General features: G+C 37.4%; 2 protein-coding genes across 2 annotated transcripts in view; both read right to left on the bottom strand.

The window, feature by feature from the left end:
- nsd1a (nuclear receptor binding SET domain protein 1a) overlaps positions 1 to 16,788 on the bottom strand; it is a 66,373-nt gene extending 49,585 nt beyond the window's left edge. The window contains exons 1-5 of the mRNA XM_056472490.1: positions 16,452 to 16,788; positions 14,907 to 15,736; positions 8,311 to 8,452; positions 6,284 to 6,456; positions 2,941 to 4,699 (exon numbers count right to left, since the gene is read on the bottom strand). Coding sequence (XP_056328465.1) covers positions 2,941 to 4,699; positions 6,284 to 6,456; positions 8,311 to 8,452; positions 14,907 to 15,719 — 2,887 coding nt within the window. The 5' untranslated portion in view covers positions 15,720 to 15,736; positions 16,452 to 16,788. The remainder of the gene's footprint in view (positions 1 to 2,940; positions 4,700 to 6,283; positions 6,457 to 8,310; positions 8,453 to 14,906; positions 15,737 to 16,451) is intronic.
- Positions 16,789 to 21,947: 5,159 nt separating this feature from the next.
- On the bottom strand, positions 21,948 to 26,236 carry si:ch1073-44g3.1 (uncharacterized protein LOC797133 homolog). The gene is made up of 2 exons (XM_056472556.1): positions 26,010 to 26,236; positions 21,948 to 25,550 (listed from the first exon to the last, which is right to left on the bottom strand). The coding sequence occupies exons 1-2, from the start codon at positions 26,049 to 26,051 to the stop codon at positions 24,951 to 24,953; spliced, it is 642 nt and encodes a 213-aa protein (XP_056328531.1). The 5' UTR covers positions 26,052 to 26,236; the 3' UTR covers positions 21,948 to 24,950.
- Positions 26,237 to 26,675: the final 439 nt, after the last annotated feature.

Here is a 26,675-nt window from a genome sequence, read left to right as displayed (position 1 = left end):
TTAAATCTAAACTTGGTAAAGGCTACAGTGACTGTTGTGAATAAACTCAGGGGCTGTACATGCACATTTAAAAACATTATTTATTGGAGAAAATAAAAGTGTATTAACAACTGTAACATCTCTTACACTTCATTAAACCACATTTATCAAAATAGCCAGGTTTTACATTTAATTTGGACCACATTTATGTCACAGCAGCTTTTATCTCTATCAAAACATGAAGCTCTCTAACCAATATAAGCATATAACCGTACAGTAGGCTAGCATAGAACAGTAGTCTACTTTAAAAGCCATTTCCTATTCAGAAAAACTGATAATAAAACAAAAAGCCAACAACTGATATACCACATCATAACAAGCAACAGATGGATTCTGATATTGTATTATTAAACGTATTCTTTTAGCTTTAAAAAGGCAACCTAATGATGAAATGATCCATGCCAACTGTCGATGCCTACAACTGAACCTGTGGATTTTAGCAGAAAAAAGTTAAAGCAATATATTTATTAGTGGGCTATTACAGATAAATGGTAGCCTATATAAAAAATAAATGGTAAGACATTTTATTATTTCGATTATTTTGCTTCAAAGGACACTTGTAATATTTGAATAAATATTTTGTTTCCCACCTTGGTTGAAATTGTTGATATTCTCTGTCCAGTCTGTCTGCGTTTTTTTGCCATTGTGCTAGTCCCAGAAATATTTTACCTTGTTTACATTTAGCGTAACGTCTAAATTAGAGAGCAGGGTGAAGCGCAACAGCACCACCTGCGTCTCAATATTGTAATGGTCTCAGACCTAATATTTAAAGTGAGCGCGGGCAACTTCATTACCAAAACTTGTTGTCGGGCCTGATTAAATGTTTTGACGGGCCGCATTTGGCCCGCGGCCCTTGTAATTGACACATGTGTTGTAGAAGTAGCTCAAACTTGCTCATTTTGAGAAGGGAACCGGGGGACATGCAACCACTTTAATCATAAGATAAACACAAAACAGTTTCTATCTGGAGCTCCTTCACAGGACTTGACACTTGACACTAAGGCTATGCAATTAATCGAAAATTCGATTTCGACGATTATGAAAAAACATTAATGGAGATAAACGATTGTTGCATCATATACCGCCCCCTTTCCAGTTGTACACATTTGTTGCTCTGCAAAGCTCAGTTCCACATGAACATTACTAAAAGCATGTGCTGTAATGTAACATCTGCAGCATGGAGTGCGCATCGTTCACTGATGTACATTCGAATCATTCATGTTTTTAAAAGCGCGAAGTGATCGCATGCTGTTGTGTGTTTGTTAGTGTGCACGCTGAAGAGCACACCACTGTCATCTTAATGTGAGCACTTTAATGGTCAAATACATGCAAATTTGTGTCAGAGCGCGGTGTTTAGTAAATATTCATATTAACCCTCATTTGTGTAATAAACAAACAAGTTGAGAATCAAAAGACATGTGAAAGAGAAACCATTAAACAGAACCTGCTTTTAAAGTGACAGCGCACAATATTCCTGCTGCCGACTGTTTTTATCAATAATCAAACAACAAAAGGAGAAAATCCCTCACTGCTCCTGACTGAAGAACTTTTGTAGTCATAATTAAAGTTCTCACAGTGAAGATGCTTAAAGCACAGTTTATTTCATATTTTTATTCTATTGTATTTATTTCCCTTTTCTTATTTACAGGGAGAAAAATAACTATATACAGTTGAAGTCAGAATTATTAGCCCTCCTGAATTATTAGCGACCCTTTACCGCAATTTCTTTTTAATGGAGAATTTTCTTCAACACATTTCTAATCATAATAGTTTTAATAACTCATTTCTAATAACTGATTTATTTTATCTTTGCCATGATGACAGTAAATAATATTTGACTAGATACTTCTATACAGCTTAAAGTGACATTTAAAGGCTTAATTAGGGCAATTAGGCAAGTCATTGTACAACAGTAGTTTCTTCTGCAGACAATCAAAACAATTGCTTAAGGGGCTAATAATATTGAGCTTTTAAAATAGGTTTCAAAATATTTAAACCTATTCTAGCTGAAATAAAACAAATAAGCCTTTCTCCAGAAGAAAAAATATTAGAGGAAATACTGTGAAAAATTGCTCTGTTAAACATCATTTGGGAAATATTTATATATATAAAAAAATTCACAGGAGCGCAAATAATTTTGACTTTAACTGTAATCGTTTTGAATAATCATGATTATAACTATGACCAAAATAATCGTGATTATGATTTTTCCCATAATCGAGCGGCCCTACTTGACACTCACTCCAACGGGTTCGCATGGATCTCGGTACCGCCCACACTCGTCAGCGCTACCAAGCCGACCAATCACAGAGCTTGTGCTACGCGTCGTTGTGACATGTAGTTACATATTTGAGAGGTGCGCATCAGCTTCGGCCACGGCGAGGGCTATGCAACCACGCATAGGCTGCGCCAGAGCATACGTGTGCACTTGACACAGAAGTATAAATCAGCCTGTACATTAACTCTTGTGCAAACCTCTTAGTAATAAAGCTTGAACAGACGTTGAATCCAAATAACACACAAATGCAACTTTATGAAGAATTGAGAAATATTGAGACTTCTTCATTTAAAAAATAGTTTGTGTTTCTCTAAACAGATGCAAATCAGATATCCTGCCACAAAATAAGCTCTTATTAATTCTGAAAATGATCCTTATTTTTGCAAATGTTTACTTTGTTCCAGTTTGGATGGACTGATACAATATGTCCTCGGTTTTATTTTGAAGGAGAGAGAGGAGAAACAAAGCATCACTGACTGAATTGACTCTGAATAATTTTTTCCCAATGGATTAACGTATCGGACCAGGTGTGTACAGTTTCTGTGCATGACCAAAAAAATAAATAATCAGACTTCACTGTGCAAAGATTTGAATCATTGACTATTCAATTTTTCAGGACTCACCTGAAGCATCTTTTTTATCCGGGACATCAGAGTGAGCCGATTCCTGAAGACTGTCTTTGAAGACTCCATTGGGCTCTGTGGACACACTCTTCACTTCATCTAGAGTCGAATCAACCTGATCGCTCTTTGGCTTGATGCTTTTCCCAAGTTCAGACTCAAATGTTTTCCAGCGCTTTTTAGGAGCAACCTTGGAGATGGTTGCTTTCGCACAAACATCAGTAACCGCAGCAGAAACATTACTAGACTTTGAAAGATCTCCTAACAGAGGCAAACTTTTGTCAAGTACATTCAAAGCTACAGGCGAGATTGGTTTCTTTAATGGAGAAACTGAATCTATAGCGTCAGGCTTTTGAGTCTCCTTTTTCACTGTTGATTTCAGATTGGCTTTGCTTTGTTTTGAGTTGTTCGGTGTGGATGTTTTTCCAGGCAAGCTGTTTTGCTCTGCAAACTCCTTTTCACAAAGCACCTCATTTGCTGCATCTTCTCCAACAGGGATGAGTGAAGGTTCTTCCTTTATTAATGAAGATGGAGATGTTGGAGGAAGAGTTAAAGGTTTCCCTTCCTTCTCCCGGCTGTCATGCAAATCCTTCAGGAGCATCAGGAAAGTGCTGAATTTGTAGTTGGAATCAGCACGGAGCGACGATTCTCCAGAGCTGCATTCCTCTTTAACAAGAGATCTAAAGGAAAGCTCCTTGATGTCTTGGAAAGCCTCCATTGGAGATATTGAAGGAGATGGGATGGATGAAGATGACGTGTCTGAGAACATGCTTTCATTTTTTATTTTAGATTCTGATTGCTCGTGTGATTTAGACGGACGTCCTTTGTGAATGCCATTTTTCTGTTTCCGGAGGGAAATTCTGGTGAATTTATTTAGAGTTGGGTTTGGCGGGGTGTCGGAGGCATCTGTTGATTCTTCACTAGACTCGCTGTTATTTTTTACCTGCCATTTTTGTTTTGATACCTCTTGGTTTGTAGGGGACGAGTGTTCAGAACTTGGCGAGTGAGAATTTGGCTCATGGCTTACGTCTTTTTCCTCGGTTTCTTCCCCGGCGGCAAGTGCTCTCGAGATTAAGCCACTGCTGGCAGGCAGATAGTGAGAGTGCATGGCAAAAGAGCCATCCGACGAGCCCGGGGAACTGCTTTCCTTCAGTCTGGAGCTTGTAACTTTAAGTGTTCTGTCTTTGGGAGTCGACTTCTTCAGCTTACTGTTCTTCATGCATGTTACATCAGATTTCTTCCCCGGTTTGTCCATGCTGTTTTTGCTCGTCTTCTTACATGCTGGTACTTTTGTAGTTTTAGCGCTCAACTCTTTCTCCAGCGATTCATTGATACGTTTTGAACACAGAATCCTGGGTACCGAGTCGATATCTAAATACGGACTATCTAGGGGCTCTGTGGCTGTGGAGGGTTTATCTGATGAAGGGTTTGATTTGGATTTAAATAATGAAGGGGTCTCGCTTAATCTGATTGATTGAGATTTGACCATCTTTTTAGTTGTCTTCTTTTTGCCTGCAGTGCCTGGTTTTAGTCTGTTCTTAACGGATGCATTGAGTCCATTGGACAAAAGGGAGCTTGATGATGTGGATAGCGTTGTAGACTTTGGACAAGCAGGACTTTTTTTGGGTGCCTTGTCTTCTGTAATTGGCACACACACATCCCGGATTAAAGTCAATGGAGGTTCGCTGTTTAACTGTTTGGTTAACGATGCCTCTGCCTCTAAGACACTAGCTTTCCATGATGGGATTAGACGCTTGGGAACCTGCAGAGCAAACATCTCTTATTATGCTACGTTTGTGCAATGAAAATACATAACTAAATAAATAATCAAGATGAAGCGTGTAAAAGGTTATAAGATGCATTTTTTAACTCTTTAAACTAATCAAACACTTAAAACAGGTGCAACACATTGATATATTTGATATTTTATGTTTCTTTCATTGTGACATGCTGAACGCTGCAGTTATTTTCTTTGTTTATGCATAATATTTACAGTAATAACAGACTACTGATGTGATGCTAACAGTCATTCTTAATCAGAATCTTCTTGACTTTTTAGTTTAGTTTTTTAAGTTCAAATCTGATTGTTTATATTTTGGTTAAAAATATTTGAATGTTGTATTTTGAATAGTAAAAATACTATTTTATTGCTGTTATTTCTGAAATGTGTTTATACAATATTTACCTTCTATACAATTTGACCTATTTACCATTACTTACGTAATTTATGCAACTTTTCTGCATAAAGTATTATTTTATTATTATTATTACATATTTATTGCCACATCAGCAACTTATTGGCTATTTCGTGGCCAAATGGATATACATTAAAATATTACATGATAAAAACAAATTCGTATTATATATATATATATAAAAAAAGGTGACTTAGACAAATATATAAAATATAAATAGATAAAATTTACAAACAAATTTATTCAAAGTTAAATAAGGTTTTTCAGTTCTATTTTTGATAAAAAAATGTTAAACTCTTCCTGGTGGTACCTTTTTAAAAATGTCCATCAAAGTCCTCTCCTTATAAAAATTTTGTCTAATGGAATTTAAACTTCTACATTCCTAAAGTATTATTTTAAAATATTTAATAAGATATTTTAAAGATATTTAATACATGCTTTGTTTTACATTTACCCCATGCGCAATCACTAATTTTATTTAACAGTAGAAATAAATCAACTTAAATTGAAGCTAATTTGAGGCTAAATATGTACATTTACTCATTTAGCAGATGCTTTTATCAAAAACCACAGTCAAGTAAGGTTATAAGAAACTCTTCAAATCAACAGAGAGCAGCAATCTATAGATGCAATGACGAGTCTATGTTTTATTTAATAAACAGAGTAATGGAGTGTTTGCAGGAAAGTGTCTGGTGCATATGGAGGTGAAAGAGTGTCTTCTACAGGTGGTTTGTCTACGTGAGGCACACTCAGAATTAAGCTGCGGTCACACTAGAGTTTGAGCATGCGAGATACGGTGTGCGGTGTTGCAAAAAGGGGCGGGATTAAACAAGATGATTAGACAATAGAAAGCGAGCGATTGGTCCATGTTTTAAATTTCTGTCCAGAGAGGTCATGTTTTGATCATTGATTGGTCTTACGCAATCATGTGATGCGATTTCGCAGGTGAGAGTTCACCAAGCTTGAACTTCACACCAACGCAGTGAACTGCGAAACGAGCTTGCATTTCTGGTCTGCCGCATTCGCATGCATGTGTGTATGAATGGAAGTCTATGGGGAGAAAAGTCCAGTGTGACCGCGGCAATACACACTGTTTTGGGTATAGCAGCAAAACATGCACACACCGAAAACTATAAAAACAAAAGGTTTACCGTGTACTTGTAATCCTTATCCTTCTGTCTTCCTCTCCGTCTCAATACCGGGAGTTTTTCAAACTGATCACCTCCTTCAAAAGGAAAAGTGGCTTTCGCTGGGACCCAAGCTTGGTCCACGATCTCCCCAAACATCCTGACAAAATAGAGGCGGCATGGCCGACGACTGGGATCTACAAGAAAAAAATGCCATCATTGAGACAATATTACAATAAGGAATTCTAAGGCATTTTCACACCCACAGGTTGTTTGCAATCACGTGATTCTGGTGATGCACAAAACTCAGATGGAGGGCAGGAAGTAAAAAAAACTGAATGGAAGAGATTGAGGAAAGCTCATATGTGATATGATACGTATTATGAAGAGGAACAAGTGTTTTACTGAAACATATTTGCCTGCCATCAAGGCGGTAGATACTGTAAGCTTCAAGAAAAAATACTACAGTAAATACTAGTATTTTACAAGTAAACTATAGCTAATTACTTGAATTTACTTTTGTAATAATTCTATGGTTGCTATTGTACAACACAACTATAGTAATATAAACTAATTATCCAAAGGGCTGTACAGTTTTCTACACTTTAGTTATACACCATCACAATCCACTACTATATTTATTACTGATTATCAGTTTACTATACTACAGGCTGTAGAAAGAGTTTTACATTATACACTTTACTATAGTGTAGTTTAAAAAAACTCTAGTATTTACTATAAATTACTATAGTATGTTTCATGCAGATACTGTTCTCTTCCAGACACCCTTAAACAAAAAAAAACAGATGAAAGCATACAAAAGTGCGAACGCTTAGCCTACATTATTATTGTTTTTATTGTTTTGATCGCAGGGGTAGCATGGTTTTTTTGTTCTGTTGATGAACGTAACCAGCAATAATCAATAAAGCTGCTGTGCATCTCGATGTTAATGTTATGTTGTTCATTTTATTCCGGCAGTAAAAACATGCAAAGTTATTTACATTCTGTTGAATTTCGCATAAGTGTGGTGGTGATTGTAGTATATGTTTTATTATATAATATATTAACATATAATACAAACAGCCATTGGCTGTGTTGAGAAATATTCATAACAAGCCATCTTTTCTTCTGTTTTTCTGTCGATTTTTTTACTTTTCCCATTTATGAGCAAAAACCTTTGGAACTATAAAAAGCGTTTCGGTAACACTTTATAATAACAACACACTATGAACCATTTATTAAGCAAATGAAAGCTTATCATTGGCATGTGTTTTACTGCATTTTAAGAGAATTTGGGCACAAAAAGTACTACATTAGTAACTTTAATGAAGAATAATCTTACTGAAATATTAATACAAGGACGACTGCACAGTATTGTTTTACATTTGACATTTAATTGTTCAATTTCTGTCCCTGAATACTTTTTTCTTTGCTCTATTGTAATTATTGCTGCTTATTATTTTTATACATGATTCACACCCTTACAAAATCACCCAGTCTATCTGAATAGAACTATTCAAGCCATCTGGTAAAATTGCATTCATACCGCAATATATATAGCAGAAAAACTAAATATCGCGATTTTTCCAATATCGTGCAGCCCTACTTGGCACATAAGATTAATTTTATCACCTCTCTCTGCGATACAGATATTGCATATACTATTAATCGCAATAAAGATAATGTTTAAATATATTGTGCAGCCCTGCCGACGCCAGTGGTGTAGTGGTTAGTGCGTCGACACATGCACTCCGGCTCACGGCGACCTGAGTTCGATTCCCACCTCGCGGTCCTACGCCGACCCTTTCTCTCTCTCTGCTCCCCATGCTTTCCTGTCAGTTCTCTCTACTGTCCTTTCCAATAAAGGTGAAAACCCCAAAATAAATAATTATATATATATATATATATATATAGTGCAGCCCTAAATGAGCAGAAAGCTCATGTCCTTATATCACATCTGTCCACATCATGTCCATATATCACAAATGTCCTTATATCACATCAGATGGACCATCATAACACAATGAATGATAAAGATCAAAATAAATCACCTTTCATTTTGGTGTGGACATCGATCTGTGGGTCAGTGGTTACATGACAGGGCCACCAGGGTCTGCGGTTGAATTTGGCCCACACAACATCCCCAATAGAGTACTTCACACTGAGCAGCTGCTTCTTCTTTGGGCTGTTTGACTTCAGATGAAAACACAAGCATGTCATTTTCAGGATCACCCTTAAAACATCAATGGCAACTGTTAAAACTACATCAAAAGTACTCTGTTAGCATTTCAGATACCTTCAGAAATAGCCGTTTGTGGTTACAACTGCTTGCTATGCATACAAGGGAGTGAACTACAGGTTTTGCGCGTACTATGGCCTGTGTCCTTACTATGGCAAGATTGTGGTCAGATAAGTAAGTATGAAGCATCAAACACACTCAGAGGAAAACAAAAGCTTTGTAGGTAATGATTCAATGCACTTTTCTAGTTCATCTGTGTCCAGCTTAATAAAAATTACATTCATGTTTTATAAACAGCTGGCCAATAACATTTGTAAATAAGCAAATATATAGTAAAGGTGTGATCTACTACAATATCATATGTTAGTTGATGTGTAATGTAGCTGTGTGAACATAAACAACATCTCTGAATGTAATACGCTCAAAGTTCAATGCAAAGGGAGACATTAGCCGCGTTTACACTGTCGCGCCTAAAGCGAGCAAACCAGGGACAGTCGGTTGTCCACTGTCACTTCCAGGGCCTGATCGGGCCAAAGCAGGGCTTTCTCTGGGCCATCGGCCGGCCTTTTTCGGCCCGCCGAATACCTTGGGTCGAAGAGGGCCAGCTGGGGCTTCGGGCGGAGTGAAAGGAGAGGCGGACTTTGCCCGAGTCTCATAAAGATGTCATATTGTCATTACACTAGTTTTCCGATTGCACACGAGTACATGCGCCAAACAAACAAATAAATAAGGGAAAGAAAACATACAGCTGGTCAGTTTAAGATAGGCTATTCTATAGGTGAGTAAATAAATATAATGAATGAAAACACACAGGCCTGTGCGTATAGACATATAATGTAATGCGGTACAGTAACGTGTCATTTGTTTGTTTCGGTTGTCTTCAGTTTAATCGTGTTGTGATGATGTGATTGTGTACTTTATCTGCCTGATTCCCGCTGAAGTGGGCGGGTTGTGTGACGTTTGATTCGGGGGACATTCTGGGGATGGGGTTTGCGTGACGTGTTCCGAGCTACTAGCCTGACAGTGGAAACGCGACATGATTTCGGCCTCACTACTCAACCTCCCGGGCGATTGGCCTGGCCCGGCCCGATAAAAGCCCTGGCTCGCACTGGCCTGACAGTAGAAATGCGGGCCTTGGCTTTTACAGAGTTAGCTTAGCAAAGCCTACAGCGAACAAAGTTTGGGGACTACAAAAAAATACATCCGGGTTAATGATGTCATAAACCCTTCAGGTTCCATGCATGTGAAGGGGCGTGGCCAAAGGTGCTGTAATGTTATAACAGAGACGCTTCCAGGTGATGTGAAGCTGATCTGTGAATCACAGCACATTATGTTAGCTGACCAATCAGAGCCTCTTGAGGGCGGGCTTTCAGAGGAACTAGGAAATATGTTAGCTGAGTAGCTGTATATAATCAAAGTAAGATATATGATAAAATAACATGACTTTTTTACAAATGAAGCATGAGCACACATTGATTTGCATCTTATAAACACAACCAAGCCTTAAAAATACACTCTGGACCACCCCTTTAGGAGTACATTAAGTCTAAGGGTTTGATTTCTGTACCCCTAATGTGACCAAGCTGAATTGCAAAAATAAGTAGCACTACCTCAGCATGCTATTGGTCAAAAACACAGCCTCACACTATTGGTTTGAGCCAATATTAGTGTGCCAAAGTAGGGCTGGGCTGATAAACGATATCATATCGAATCGCGATAAAATGTCGATAACGATTAGGGATGTTAACGATTACTCAATCATCTAATAATTGTCGATAAGCCTTTAATCGATAGACCTTATCGACACGATTTTATACAAATTAGCTACTAAATCAAGAAGTTACGAATTGCAGTGAGTTAGCGTTGATCTGTCATATATATTTACAATAGCACAAGCCACTGTTCAGCTCTTCTTTAGCCTCTAGCCTACTATATAATAATTTGTATATTTTTACATATGTTACATTACGTATAATGTGTTTATTTTTATAGTTTCTAAATAAAATAAGGCGTCATGGTGGCGCAGTGGGTAGCACGATCGCCTCACAGCAAAAAGGTTGCTGGTTCAAGCCTCAGCTGGATCAGTTTGTAGTTCAGTGTGGAGTGTGCATGTTCTCCCCGTGTTTGCGTGGGTTTCCTCCGGGTGCTCCGGTTTTCCCCACAGTCCAAAGACATGTGGTACAGGTGAATTGGGTAAGCTAAATTGTCCGTTGTGTATGTTTGTGAATGGGAGTGTATGGGTGTTTCCTAATGATGGGTTGCAGCTGGAAGGGCATCCGCTGCGTAAAACATATGTTGGATAAGTTGGCGGTTCATTCTGCTGGGGCGACCCCTGATTAATAAAGGGATATTCCGCTTATTCTTCCACAATTAATATCTGTAATTCTCCTAATGAATATGGCGTGGGTGGATTGTTAGCCTACTTGAATGTACCAAAACTGAGAGGTAATCAACGATTGATTGATCTTTAATTTAAATTATCTTAAATGATCATCGATCACATGATTTTGAAGAAATTACCATCATAATAACGATGATAAGCTATGGATATTTTTACTCGATACAGATCAACTAAGAGCCAATCACACAGCAGATATTTGAAACAACAGGAATATGTAATTGTGTTGATATTAGAGATATGCTACCCAGTATGGTTTAGCGAGCTCGATTCACTTTGACGCCAGCAGTATTTGCTGTTAAAGTGTTGTTTATTTTAATGACTATTTTTACCATTTATAATTAAGTAAAACATTTATTTTTAAATATTTCTGTAATAATTTTTTTTAGAAAATACAATAAGTATATTTTGTTTGTGTACTGTATATTTGCTTTCAGTTCGACTTCATCAGAATATTATATTTTATATTATATATTATAAGTATAGTACCGAAAATCTGAATCTCCCAAAAAATCTGAGTGATGTGTAAACTTGTTGGGATACTCTTTTAAAGCTGGAAGCATCGACGACTTATATGGAAATATATGTCATTCAATATGGAAAAGAATTATCGAGATTGCATTTTTGCTATATCGCCCAGCGCTATGGCAAAACAATGTTTTAATGGAGTCCGTGTTTACTTTTTAGGCAAATCAGCCAATAAATCACTCGAGTTTCTGGATATTAAACTGAGATCCGAGAAAGCATGCAAAAATTATGCAATCATTTCTGTGATGCTCATTAGCATGTTAAACAACATGGATAATGTGACTACAAGGTTTTTTACATATAAAAACAGACTAGTCATACAGTACCTGACAAAAGTCTTGTCACCTATCCAAGTTTTAGGAACAGCAAATAATAACTTGACTTCTAGTTGATCATTTGTTATTAGAAGTGGCTTATTTGAAGGGCAAAAGCCTCTAGATTACAAATATTTTACCAGAATAAAACATGATCATGCCTTGATTATTTAATGATTTCATTAGGACAGTAAGGCCTGACTTTGCTTAGACTAAAGTCTTGTCACTGAACAGCAATAATGTCCAGTATAGAATATGTGGTCATGCTGCAGTGGAAACAGAATGAATATTGTGTCTGACTCCATCATGAGCTTGGAGGACTGCATCCATACATCTCTGCAATGACTCAAATCACTGATTAATAAAGTCATCTGGAATGGCAAAGAAAGCGTTCTTGCAGGACTCCCAGAGTTCATCAAGACTCTTTGGATTCATCTTCAATGCCTCCTCCTCCATCTTACCCCAGACATGCTTAATAATGTTCATGTCTGGTGACTGGGCTGGCCAATCCTGGAGCACCTTGACCTTCTTTACTTTCAGGAGCTTGGATGTGGAGGCTGACGTATGAGAAGGAGCGCTATCCTGCTGAAGAATCTGCCCTCTCCTGTGGTTTGTAATGTAATGGGCAGCACAAATGTCTTGATCCCTCAGGCTGTTGATGTTGTCATCCACTCTGCAGATCTCTCGCACGCCCCAATACTGAATGTAACCCCAAACCATGATTTTTCCTTCACCTAACTTGACTGATTCTGTGAGAATCTTGGGTCCATGAGGGTTCCAGTAGGTCTTCTGCAGTATTAGTGATGACTTGGATGCAGTTCAACAGACTGGAAATTCACCTTCTGCCACTTTTCCAAATGATCAACTAGAAGTCAAGTTATTATTCGTTGCTGCTTTTACAACAGACTTTTGTCAGGTAGTGTAGACTAAAAATATATATTTTTTTAAAGATCTGTTTTACTATACTCAACTGACAGAATACATAACAAGAGCTTTGTTAGAAACATTTTTCCCATTTAAAGTTCTTAATTCATGTGTAGAAAGTGTGCCAATCTGGGTTTCATTTTAAAGGGATAGTTCACCCAAAATTTTACTAATTTATGCACACTCAAGTGGTTTTAAATCTTTACTCGTTTAAACACAAATTATTTTTTTTTAAATGCTGGAAACCTGTGAGCACTGACTTTCATAGTATTAGTTTTTCCTACTATGAAAGTCTATAGCTATGTTTCCATCCAACTATTTTTATGTGCATCTTGGATATGTGCAACAAAAAAAAAAACGGTTGATGAAAACGCTAAGATGCGCATTAATTTTGAAAATGCACATAAAAACATATGCGCATAACTGAGTAGAATATACTTTTTATTCGATAAGATGCGCATAAACTACAATAGGAACACTTTTACTGAACAAATTCCAGTATGCGCATTAAAAAAAGTGTTAAAAGAGATCATGTGATGACGAAAATGTGCGTGAATGGACAAACCAGCAGGCTGAGCACATTGTAAATGTTGTTTTGGTAACTCTTAAACGCCTAAATCATTTCAGTATTAGCGTTATTATATTATTAATGACCTCCAGAAATCTCAAGAGCGTCTGTACTCCACGTCTCACGCCTTCAAACGCCACCACGTGTTCATTGCGTGTCGGCATCGTCTTCTGAGGCAAAGGTCATTTATTAAATGAAGAAACGATTGACGCAGCTTCTCCTACCTTAATAAATTCCGTTTTTACTTGTGATATTTGGCGCCAGTTAATCAGGAAGTGACCCTTTGGTTCTCTTTGGCTCATTGGATGGAAACGCTGCTTTATTCGCACGTCTTTAATGCGATAATAAAGTTTTGCGCATAAATTTAATTTGCATGTTTAGATGGAAACATAGCTAATGGTAAGAGCAGGTTTCGAACATTCTTCAAAATATCTCCATTTGTGTTCAACTGAATAAAGAAACTCATGAAGGTTTGAAACCACTTGAGTGTGAGTAAATTTCCAAGTTTGGGTATCCAATCCCTTTAATTGAATATTACATACAGTGGGGTCCAAAACTTTTCTGTGAAAATGTGTCTGTAGACCAGGGGTGGGCAAACTCATTCCTAGAGGGCCGGTGTCCTGCGAAGTTTAGCTTCAACACTAATTAAACACACCTGAAGATGCTAATCAGTGTCTTCAAGATCACTAGGAATCTATATGTAGGTGTGTTTGATTAGAGTTGGAGCTAAACTGTGCAGGACACCGGCCCTCCAGGACCGAGTTTGCCCACCTCTGCTGTAGACCATTTCAATGTGGTGATGTCATTGGCCCATGAACATTTCCTGCTTGTTATCAAACTATTTCATAACTATAACAAGAGGCAATTCAATCATAACGTAATGTTAAAACAGCTGTCATAACATTAGTTATCAATTTGTGTCTCTTGTTTGATTCTCAGAAATTATAGTAATTAAAAATGTAAAGCAGGAAATACATTGGGACCACTGTTTTTGTTTGCATCCCTCAAAATGATCTATAAAACACCTCAATTTTGCAGTATTCAAAGTGCTTAACATATTTACGTAAAACCTAATGGTGCACGATTTATGATGACCTAAAAATGTCACACATTTTTGGCAGAAAAAATTGTGCAGAATATTAAAGTGAGATCTGTTATAATATAAGCGTTGACATGGTGGCTCAGTGGTTAGCACTGTCGCCTCACAGCAAGAAAGTCGCTGGTTTGTACCCCGGCTGGGGCTTTGCATTTCAAGTCTGCATGTTCTTCCTGTGTTGGCGTGGGTTTCCTCCGGGTGCTCCGGTTTCCCCCACAGTCCAAACACATGCGCTATAGATGAATTGAATAAACTAAATTGGCCGTAGTGTATGTGTGCGAATGAGTGTATGGATGTTTCCCAGTACAGGGTTGCAGCTGGAAGAGCATATCCTGTGTAAAACATATGCTGGAATAGTTGGCGTTTCTTTCCGCTGTGGCGACCCCTGATGAATAAAGCGCCGAATGAATGAATGAATTATAATCTAAACTTCAATGTAGTTTTAGTCCTTCAGACCCCACTGTGTGTGTATGAATGTGTACACATTAGTTGAAAACTCACTCTCAATAACAATGTTGTACACCTGTTGGAGGGAAAACACAACACAACAATAAATCCTTTGAATAATAAACCATCTTACAGGATTTGAATGGGAGTCGCTGGGTGAGTGTGCTCTTTTGGAGAGATTGAATATTGATGCGCAGTTCTCAGTGCTGGGCAGATCGCAGTCACTGTCAGAATAATCATCCATACTGTCAAAATCCTCCATCATGGCCTCCACCGGTAAATGTGAAGGACTCGCTGGAGGGTCCGACCTTGCTGTGTTTTTACTACTATGTTTGTTTGCGTCCAATCTGTGGCTGCTCTGAGTTTTTGTTTTTGCCACATTTCGTTTCTGGCATTTCTTTGACGTGCTTTTAAACGTCGCCACCTCTCCATTGGCATCCTCATCGTTATCCTTGCTGTCGCCGCTGTCAAACAGGGTCGACCCGAAATGCAAAAATCCATTGGGGATTGGGGAAAAGTGTTCCAAGCTATCGGAGCTTACTGGCGAGAAACCATTCTTGTCCAGATCCTGAACAGCAGTGTTTGCTTGTGAATTGGTTGTGTGATAAACGCCTATCCCGAACTCGTTCGCACCAATGGGATTGTGCATGAGCAATTTGTTTCGCCCGTGGAAGTCCTTGTCCTGCAAACCTCCGTCCGCATGGTTCACCATAGTGGTCAGGTCCTGGAGTCTCCTCAGCGGGCTGTAGCTGGATTCTCTCTGGTTGTACGCAAACGGTGCAGAGAGTTTGTAGCCAGGGTTTAAGAAATGCATGGCAGAGCTTTGGTCGGCCTTGGTGCTCTGCTGTCCACAGGAGCCGATTCGGCCATCAAGAGCCCTGCTGTCCTGTGGATCTCCACGACACTCCGAGCCATCCCTGCCGGCCACTTTGTAGGACTGATTCATGTTGACATGGCTCCATCCTGACACATTCAAAATCAATAGAAAAACAGCATTAGGATGCATGATTAGACTTGTAAATTCTGAAGAATTCACATATAATGTTATATATTAATCAAACAAACAAGATTATTTGATATCTATAACAAGACAAACACAAGTACTATGTGTAACAGGAAAAACCCTACTACTATGTGAAACAGGAAAAACACTGTACTACTGCAAAACACCGCATGCACGTGCATTACATCTCCCTGCTGGTGGAAATGCTAGCTAGTTTGTAAGTTGTAACTAACAACCACTAATCTAAAATCTAGCACAAGGTGCTAAACGTGTATTTTGAAGCAGGTCAACAAGCTAACACCGGCTAAAAAATCAGCTATCACGCTCCAAAACACAGCTAGCATCTTAAACTGAGGGTGGCTACTCGGGTTTAAGCCGCAAGCTCGTAGGCCGTCTTGTCAAAAAAAACCCATCAAGACAAAGATGAAAGAGGTTTAAAACCTCCAAATAAATCGCGATGTCGAGGACACTAAGACATGCCCCTGCTGGACTGCCTGAAGATGACCTCAGCTTGAAAACGCGGCAGAAGTATGATACATTATCATCATCATGTGCATCAACAGTTCCCATACAGTCAGTCACACAACAGTAAAGTCACCCTCGACGGTCAGATCAAAACCGCACCAAACAAACAGCACCACACAAGCTACATTAGAAAAATCGCCGGTTTCTTACCATTAACGACTCGGTCACGACAGAACCACCGGAAAGCCCTTAAAATTCGAGCATGTAGCGTTAGTTTTTGTCAATTTGTGAAAGCGGATCTGCAAAATCCCAGCAGCATTTGCACCAGTAGGCCCGACCTCGGCACTCATTTCTCTCTCCAACATCAAAAATGGAGATTCATGAATAAACGAGAATGAAACTGGCCGCCTGTCACTTTCCCCCGAAGCATCACGTCAGTGAATCAAAAGCACGTTTTTTGTCAGCGGCCACGATTTCTATTGAAATACATGATTGTTTGCCCCGCTTGCCGAGTGCCCCTGGATCTGTGTATGTGTGTGTGTGTTAAAACGAGTGACTGACTGCGTGTGTGTGTGAGTGTGTGCTGGGGAGAGCGACCAATAGGCACAGCACACCCAACCCCCAGTCGGTATACATTCACATCCACTTAACCCGATTCACTATTTTCCAGGTACATCTCTTACACTTGCGCTAAATGAGTGTGGATAATGTGCACGCAAACGCAAGTTCCTCTTCATAGTTTCAGCGTTCATACAATTGACGCGCGTTGCTTGCATCTGAAACCACACAACATCCAGCGTTTGCTTTTTAACCCTCACGCCATTTGTTTCCTTGTCCTAACAAAGGCGTAACTTCCTCCATTTTAGAGAGACGGCTCGTGGTTTGCAAGGTAGCCGACAACTCTGGGTCGTATGAGGAGAAAACATTATTTATTTGTCTCGATTAATGGGAACAGGTTTCAACGTGCTTCATTTTCTAAGTTTTCTTTGCGGATTTTGTGGGTGGTTGGAAATTAGGCCATGCCACGCATAAGTGTAATATGTCAGGCAGCTATGGCAAGCGGGTTTCACATGTAGCCTATTTATTTGCAGAGCTGACGCCACCGACAGGGGGCGATCGAATGCATGCAAATACTGTGGTGGATTTTTCGATTTTGTGGTGGTAATTCCCAGAAATTTGCGGACAATTTTGTTTATATATATATATATATATATATATATATATATATATATATATATATATATATATATATATATATATATATATATATATATATATATACACAGTTATTAGCCCCTTGTTTATTTTTTCCCATTTTCTGTTTAACAGAGAGATGTTTCCAACACATTTTTAATCATAATAGTTTTAATAACTCATCTCTAATAACTGATTTATTTTATCTTTGTCATGATGACAGTAAATAATATTTGACTAGATATTTTTCAAGACACTTCGATTCAGCTTAAAGTGACATTTAAAGGCTTAACTAGGTTAATTAGGTTAACTAGGCAGGTTAGGGTAATTAGGCAAGTTATTGTATAACGATGGTTTGTTCTGTAGACTATCGAAAAAAAAATATAGCTTAAAGGGGCTAATAATTTTGTCCCTAAAACGTTTTTTAAAAAATTAAAAACTGCTTTTATTCTAGCCAAAATAAAACAAATAAGACTTTCTCCAGAAGAAAAAATATTATCAGACATACTGTGAAAATTTCCTTGCTCTGTTAAACGTCATTTGGGAAATATTTAAAAAAGAAAATAAATTCAAAGGGGGGCTAATAATTCTGACTTCAACTATATATATATATATATATATATATATATATATATATATATATATATATATCAGGCCCGTAGCCAACCTATTGAAAGGGTTTTTTTCTAAAAAAGTAGACTTTTTTTGCAGTTATTTGGTCTAAATACTACATTTAAGTGATATTTTAAGCACTAAACTTTGCTGGATTAGCTTGTTGGATGGTGATTATAACTACACTTTTTGATGTATCAAAATATTTCCTACAATCTTGTCAAAGTCCTTACCATATCATTTTATGATGAAGTATTTATTGACAAATTTGCATTTAAACTGTAAAATATTACAGTTTTAAAAAGTTGAGGTCAGCATTTAAAATAAATTTTTTTATAAAATACTTATTTTTAAATACAAATTTATTATCATCCATCATTTATAAAATCTGAAATCTGGTAAAACTAGTTTTAAACGAAAAAATGTAGCCTAGAGGTGAATAAAAAAAATCTCATTCAACTTTCCTCGGTAACAATTTGGCCACTTTATGGCATATCAGTCAAAAAGGGGACAAACGAGCACAGCAGAGGAGGGTGGATCTTTCAAACCACTCGAACCCCTCCCCCCCATATCATTCATTCATTCATTCATTTATTCACTTTCTTTTCGGCTTAGTCCCTTTATTAATCTGGGGTCGCCAGTTATTTAGAAAAAAAAACTTCAGAAATACAGAAATAGCAAGTTTAAGCTGTTATCATTCACATCAATTGATTAAAAACATGAAATTATAAATAAATTCTACAAATATATAATACAAATAAATGTACAATTGTCCCCATGTTTCTGTCAGTCCTGTCACAACTGCATTAAGTTCTGTCGTTACAAACATAGTTAATGGATTTGGCGTTTTCCCAAATCTGTCGTTTCAACTCCGGAGCTGTAGTTAGTTCCTGAGTGTGTTCTATTCCTAGTTATCCCCCCTATGCCCTATTCATTTAAAACTTTCTGACATTTAAACTTGGAATTATTTTAAAAGCATTAAAGTCATCTCTCTTAAGTGTAACTTGCTTTCAAAGTATTTTTACAGTTCAGTTTTAGTGATCTTCATGTTTACAATTGCGTTCCCTTCACAGTGCACCTTGACAACATTGATGTCATTGTGAACACAGCCGTGGCTCATGATGAAAGATATAGATGACCTATTATTTAAAAGATAAATTTGTTACGTCTCCAAAGCTTGTGAAAACAAAAAACATAGCATACGTTAATGCTTTTAATTTATAGCAGGTTATTTATGAAGTATCTGTACTGTATATGACATGAGCCTGCTGGTTACAGCATTTCTGCAGTGGTTTGCATGTGTCAAATTTTAAAAGTAGACATTTCAATAAATAAAAAATAAATAAACAATATCCTACTAATTAAAAATAAATAAATACAATAATAATAATAATAATAATAATGATAATAATAATACTAATAATTACCATCATCATTAATATTATTATTATTATTAAAGTTGAATTTTTTTTCATTTCCTAATAAATAATAAATATTAAATTTCATTTCTTAATAAATAGCCTTATTATTTATTTATTTATTTATTTATTTATTTATTTATTTATTTATTTATTTATTCATACATATGATTTATATGTTATATTGGAATACGTGCTAGCTTTTGTAAGTGATTTCATGTTAATTTAGATTAGAATATGTAATGTTCTCAATAATATTTGTAAAAGTCCTATTTGTGCCATATACATATATTTCAATTAATATGGAAAGCGAGTGCATGTTTTTACCAAAACTAGTACTGGATTTTTTTTAAATGCATGTGCGTTTAAAACAATATAATTTGCACTGGTTCTTCTCTAAAGAAGTAGTTACTCCACCCCGTTTAGCGCATCATTTTGGGCGTTTTAAGTTATAACTAACGTGGTTCAAACGATGGATCTGCGACAGAGAAACTACGGGTTTTGGGAAACACTCGTCACTACATCGTTCTTTTCCCAAACGATGCATCGTACTATGATAGTTCAGCAGCGAGTTACGTCGTTGTTTGGGAAAACGCACCCAGTAGGCTACTTTTTCAGACAATGTAATAATATATGAGTAATAATTATATAGCTTAATGGGCGACGCAGTGGCGCAGTAGGTAGTGCTGTCGCCTCACAGCAAGAAAGTCGCTGGTTCGAGCCTCGGCTGGGTCAGTTTGCATGTTCTTCCTGCGTTCGCGTGGGTTTCCTCCAGGTTTCCTCTGGGACATGTACAGGTGAATTGGGTAAGCTAAGTTGTCCGTAGTGTTTGAGTGTGTATAGATGTTTCCCAGAAATGGGTTGCACCTGGGAGGGCATCCGCTACATAAAATGTGTGCTGGATAAGTTGGCGGTTCATTCCGCTGTGGGAACTCCAGATTAATAAAGTGACTAAGCCGAAAATAAAATAAATGAATGAATATAAAATCAATTATATAGTATAAAGTTACTATATTATTATTAGACAGTGGTTCTATTCCAGTTGTTAATATTTATATTATTGAATATTTTCAAGAAAATTATGCTTTTATTTAATTAAATTACATTCATTTTAATAAAAAAAAAACCCTGTATATAAATATAATTAAGATATAATTAAGCATTAAATAAAGCCACGGTCTGGCTTGCAGTGCTCATTAAAAACAGCATGTCTCTTGAACTCTGGAGCTACGTTTGTCTAATTACGAACATGATGAGTCTGGCACGTATAGACCATTTTGAGGGATGTAAACAAAAACAATGCTCCCAACATATTTCCTGTTGTACATTTTGAATTTCCATAGCCTCCGAGTATCCGAAAAGAGTCTCATATTGATCAATAATGTTATGACAGCTGTTTTAACATTAAGTTATGACTGAATTGCCTCTTGTTACAGTTATGACATTTGATAACAAGCAGGAAATCTTCATAGGCCGATGACATCACATTGAAATGGTCTATTGTTCTGCAGACAGATCTAAAAAAAGTCCCAGTATATATGAAACTGTAATTACAATCCATATCAATCATTATTGGAAGAGTCAATACTAAATAACATCCACTAACCTGCACTTCTAACAAAGAAACAGACCACATTTAAGGTTAGAAATGTTAAAATGGCTTGCCACATACGTGCGCCAACCTCTATTGTGTCATTAGATAAAATGTCATTTGTGTTCGAGCCTTGATGTTAAGATTGCACATACAAAATTCAGTAGTTGCAATACATTTGCAATTAAAAATATTCTAATATGTTAACTTATTAGAATTAGAATTTTATTAGAATTTGCTCACGTTACAGCTCAATACCACTCTGGTATTGTAAATTGGTTTAAAATCATAACAAAAGATAGGAGAGGACATTTTGGTCTAATCTACCTCCTGTTTCCATAAAAATATTCATCATTATAATAGGTCAAGACATTCTAAGTTACTTTATAATAGCCACATTTAATTCCTTTATGTAATACTGTTAAAATAAAGCAATATTGCAAATATTTTAGCCACATATTTTCTATTGTTGAAGCTTGAGTCACATCATAAAGCACATTAATGTATATTGATAAAATAATTGATAATTAGATATGCATTTGAGCACTTTTGAGGTGGCACAGTCGCTCAATGGTTAGCATTATTGCCTCACAGCAAGAAGGTCGCTGGTTTGAGTCCCGGCTGGACCAGTTGGCATTTTTGTGTTTGCATGTTCTCCCCGTGTTCCTCCGGGTGCTCCGGTTTCCAGCACAGTCCAAACACATATGCTATGGGTGAATTGGGTAAACAAACATGTGTATGTGTGATTAAGAGTGTGTATGGGTGTTTCCCAGAACTGGGTTGCAGCTGGAAGGGCATCCGCTGAGTAAAAACATATGCCGGAATAGTTGACGGTTCATTCTGCTTTGATAATCAGAGACTAAGCCGAAGGAAAATGAATGAATGAATACGTTTTGAGTGATAATAGTTTATTATTATCAGATCATGTGTATTCAATAACACAAAACTGTGACGTATAGTCCAGCGGTTAAAAAGAAAAACAAAAGTAACATGGGGCGTCTAGACAGAATCACTGGAAAACAACTTCGGGTGGAACGAAAACACACTGACTGATATAAACTCACAGCTATATTTACAATGTGTAAAGGTTATGCCATTGCTGAAATAGCTTATCAAAAATCCATCCTCAGTCTTAAAAGAGCACCAGACGCGTTATAAATACAACAACAAAAGTAAACACGTGGTTATGGACATCACAAACAGAGCACTTTTACATACACGTCAGGTGGAGATATTACTAGCCATCAGTCCTAATAAAATCTAGAGCGATACAAACCATGTGTGATGAAGTAACATCAAAAGCATCAAGGAAAAAGGTTGAATGTAAAATAAAAACACCGTTGAAGTTCTCTCCACTCGAGCAAAGACCGAAAAGATTATTATACTGCATGTTCAATACTGTAACTTTATTTCACGATACTACCGTCATGCACATCTGTATAACAGGTTAACATGCACTGTAAACATGTCTGTAAATTAGCAGTTTTCTGTATTTTATGATTTGTGTTTTTGTTTTTCCACATTTATTTATGCTTCTGAATTGCATTATGGGTGCTTGATCTTTCTTCTGACTTTTAACCTTGAAAAGTTTTTTTAAAAGTTACTTTTATTAGCATTTTTAATAGTTTAAAGCAAGGGCGCAATCAGAGCCTCTCGAGGGCAGGACTAGGAAATATGACAGTCGTTTTCATGTTAGCTGAGTAGCTGTATATAATCAAAGTAGGATAATTTTCTACAAATGAAGCATGACATTGCCTTGCATCTTATGAACACAACCGAGCCATAAAAATACACTGTGGACCAACCCTTTAAAGCACGTTCAAGTCCATTGTTCTGTCATAAGATGCACACCTGTGATGTATTCTTCAGTGGAATTTTTATAAAAGCTTCTTAAATACCTTAATTTAACTAGCACTAGGGCTTAGTCCTGGCTTAATCCAAGCCCTGTCTTTGAAACTGGGCTTAATAGTCTAAGCCGGGAGTGTCCAAAGTCAGTCCTGGAGGGCTGGTGTACTGCAGATTTTAGCGTCAACTTACTTCAACTTTGCATGGATGTTTCTAGAAAGTCTAGTTAGAGCTTGATTAGCTGGTTCAGGTGTGTCTGATTATAGTTGGAACTAAACTTTGCAGGACACCGGCCCTCCAGGACTGAGTTTGGGCACCCCTGGTTTAAAGTGATATACAGTATTGTCTGGGTTGATGTTGTTTATTACGCTACAAATACCTTGTAATAAACTGCCAGAACATTTTCTGTTATTTCACAGACTTATTTTATTCATTCATTCATTTTCTTTCCAGCTTAGTCCCTTTATTAATGTAGGGTCACCACAGCGGAATGAACCACCAACTCATCCAGCATATGTTTTATGCAGCGGATGCTGTTTCAGCTGTAACCCATCCCTGGGAAACATACTTTTTTCTCTATTTATTATTTTTTAAACATCATATTATTTCACCTGCCAGTATTTGTCTCTGAAAATCTTGAGTGGTTGCTCTGAATAACACAGCTAAGTAACTGTACTATGCACCAGGTTTCGGGCAATCGTTGCAATCGGATACCAAAGTCGGCAATCTGAGGTGAAATTGCAGGAAAAATAACAAAATAAGAGGGTGGCGACTCTCAGACACTCAGAAATAAAGGTATGCGAGCTGTCACTGGGGCGGTACCTTTTCTAAAGATAAACATTTATACGTAAAGGGTCGATATTGATACCTCAAAGTTACATATTAGTACCTAAAAAGTACATAAGTGTTCCTCTTAAAAGTTTTTAGGTACTAAAATATACTTTTGAGGTACCAATATGGACCCTTCAAGTACAAATATGTACCTTTTGAAAAGGTACCACCCCAGAGACAGCTCGCATACCTTTATTTCTGAGAGTGTGAAATACGGGAGACTCCCGGGAAAAAACGGGAGTGTTGGCAGGTCTGTATTACTTTCCCAATGCTGGGTTGCAGCTGGAAGGGCATCCGCTGCGTAAAACATATGCTGGAATAGTTGGTGGTTCCAAGGGTGTAGAATTGGCATGGACAGAGAGGATGTGTCCCCATCAGAATCCACCAATTACTGGAATGTTCCTAATAATAAATTAATCAACTTAAATAAAATAATGCTGTCAACACTTAGTAACCTACACATGCACAAAGTCAAGTTCACTACGAGTTCACCAATATACTATTAACCAAGGCTGTGCAATTCAGATTTGATTTTGGCCTCCATGATTATAAAAAACAACAATGGGGATAAAAAATGGGGAAAGAACCTCTCTAAACTTCTCTATATTCACATCTCCCCAAAGCCCAACTGCAGTAACAATGTTAATTGACTGTTGCAGCATTGGACGTGATTGTTATTTATATTATTAAATGCTTATTTTATAGTATTAAGTACTTTATTCATGTTTTTAAAAGTGCGAAACAGAATTTGTGCTGTTCAATGCATTGGCTCTAGGGATGTGTGTCCCCATCAATGTCAAGAGCTAATCTACACACTTGGGTGGTTCATTCTGCTGTGGCGATGAATAAAGGGACTAAGCTGAAGGAAAATGAATGAATGAAGACTAAAACATCAATAAAAGTCACGTTGTTTAACTGCTTTCAACATTAAAAGTCAACACAGAGCCGAGATCAACATCCCATAATGCAATTCACAACTGTAAATAAACTGAAAACTCAAAATACTGTTCATTAACAGCTATGTTTTACAGTGTAGTAAGAAACGCTAATGATATTTGGGAGGGGAATAATAAAAGATACACAAAAGGATAACACTAGCACATACACATGAGCTGAAGTATCAAAAAATGGGTTTCTTCTTCCTCGCAAAACACAATTCACGGCCACTTTGGACATGCACCCTCATCCCCCCGCTTGCGAATAAATAAAAAAAGGTTTTCACTCGGTAGAGTCTTTCTCTTTCACAGTGGCTTCGCATAGGGCCGTCTTCTGCATCATGGTGTATGGGAACGGAGCACCGTTGCATGTGCCAAAGTCCAGTTTGTTAAGCCTCGCCAGTGTTTTGATGCTGCCCGGAGGCCGACCTGGGCTCACTTTATAGCCTGCGGCTTTAGTGGTGCCAAGTGGCCGTCCTGGGCTCGTTTTAAACCCCGCTGCTCTGGTGGTTCCAGGCGGCCGTCCTGTACTTGTCCTGTAGCCTGCAGACTTGGTGGTACCCGAGGGCCTGCCTCGTCGCCCAGACTTCCCCATGCCCTTCTTCTTCTTGGAGCCTTCCTGAGCATCCCGCATTCGCACGTTCTGGCCGTGGAACTCATTCTGGGAGTCCTGCATGTGGCAGGACATGGGCTTGATCATGCTCTGTGGCAAAGGGGGCAGGTTCGGGAGTGGCAGTTGCAGCGAGGGAGGTGGAACGCTGGGGTAAAACTTATTGGATTGTGAAGTGCACAACTCAAAGTGACTGGCTGGGTGTTGGCCATCATCCCCAATGCTACCCAGACCATAGTCGTTGCTGTTGCTTGCTACTTGGTGCATCATTTTCTGTTAAAATAGTAATAATAATAAGAATTTAAATAGAATGCAGGGGGTTATTAGAATGTGTTCTGTATAATAACAACCGACTTCAAAGCTTTGATGTGTTTCATCTTCGAACGCGTTCCATTGAGCGCGTGCACGCAAATGATTGATTGGCGACGTCAATCAAAAAGAAAACAACAGGCCTGTGTGAATAACAGCGGAAAGTTAAAGCAGAGACAGTCGTGGCCATACAAAGTGTGTAATAGTTGAAGAATAACGACTGAAATTAAATGTTTACAAAATGCAGAGCGCGCGGAATATCGCGTATGCAAGTCCACCGTTGTTCTGTCGTATTAGCTGTCTTTTATTCAGCGCTATTCGGTTGTTATTATAAAATATTAATATAATTCCAGCAATTAAACTGAAATTTAATATAAAATACATGACATTTTTTGCGTTTAATAATGCAATAATGTACTTTACCTCATCTGGAACGCGGATCACGGAATGTAATGGGTTAAACATGAAACAGATCTATCTTCCATTCTTGAGAGCAGAAGCATAATGTTATTTACGCAGGAACAGGCGCATGCTTGAAGCGCGAGATGTTTTCCTCTTGAACGATCGTGCTGTTTCTGGTTTATGGGATGGATGTTTTTTCCATGAAGCGCTGAGGTTTAATGCTGAAAGGCAGCCATTTTCATTAGAAAAAATAATAAAATAGTAAGAAGAGCTTATACGCATGCGTCAGCCGCTGGTGGGAATTTATACTATTCTTCAGCAAATACCACAAGGCCCTTGTGTCAGCTCACGCGCCACTTTTGTTCTCGATATTTGTTTATTTAATATATGTTTATTTGTTGCTGACATTTGAAACTGTGGCTATGCCTTTTGAAGACATAAAAAAACTGTTTAATGAAAAAATTTATTTATTGTGAGAGATCAAAGTGATACATAAACTGGACTAGGCTCTATGATATATATTAAGTAATAATAATAGTATAATAATAATACTTATTAATAGTTTAGCATATGTATATAAATATAATAATAATAATAATAATAATAATAATAATAATAATAATAATAATAATAATAATAATAATAAGTAAACTGTTTAATTAAAAACTCCATTATTATGAGAGCTCA

Source organism: Danio aesculapii, chromosome 14 (assembly GCF_903798145.1).
Source record: "Danio aesculapii chromosome 14, fDanAes4.1, whole genome shotgun sequence".
Lineage (NCBI taxonomy): Eukaryota > Metazoa > Chordata > Actinopteri > Cypriniformes > Danionidae > Danio > Danio aesculapii.
Note: the sequence above shows the minus strand (reverse complement) of the source record. Positions and strands in the feature narration are given on the sequence as shown.

What these genes read in the sequence shown, in the direction of transcription:
- si:ch1073-44g3.1 (XM_056472556.1), bottom strand. Translation starts at nt 26,051, where the DNA reads ATGTTTAACCCATTACATTCCGTGATCCGCGTTCCAGATGAG. An exon ending in TGATCCGCGTTCCAGATGAG is followed by an intron (nt 25,551 to 26,009) that starts GTAAAGTACATT and finishes CTATTTTAACAG; the next exon opens with AAAATGATGCACCAAGTAGC.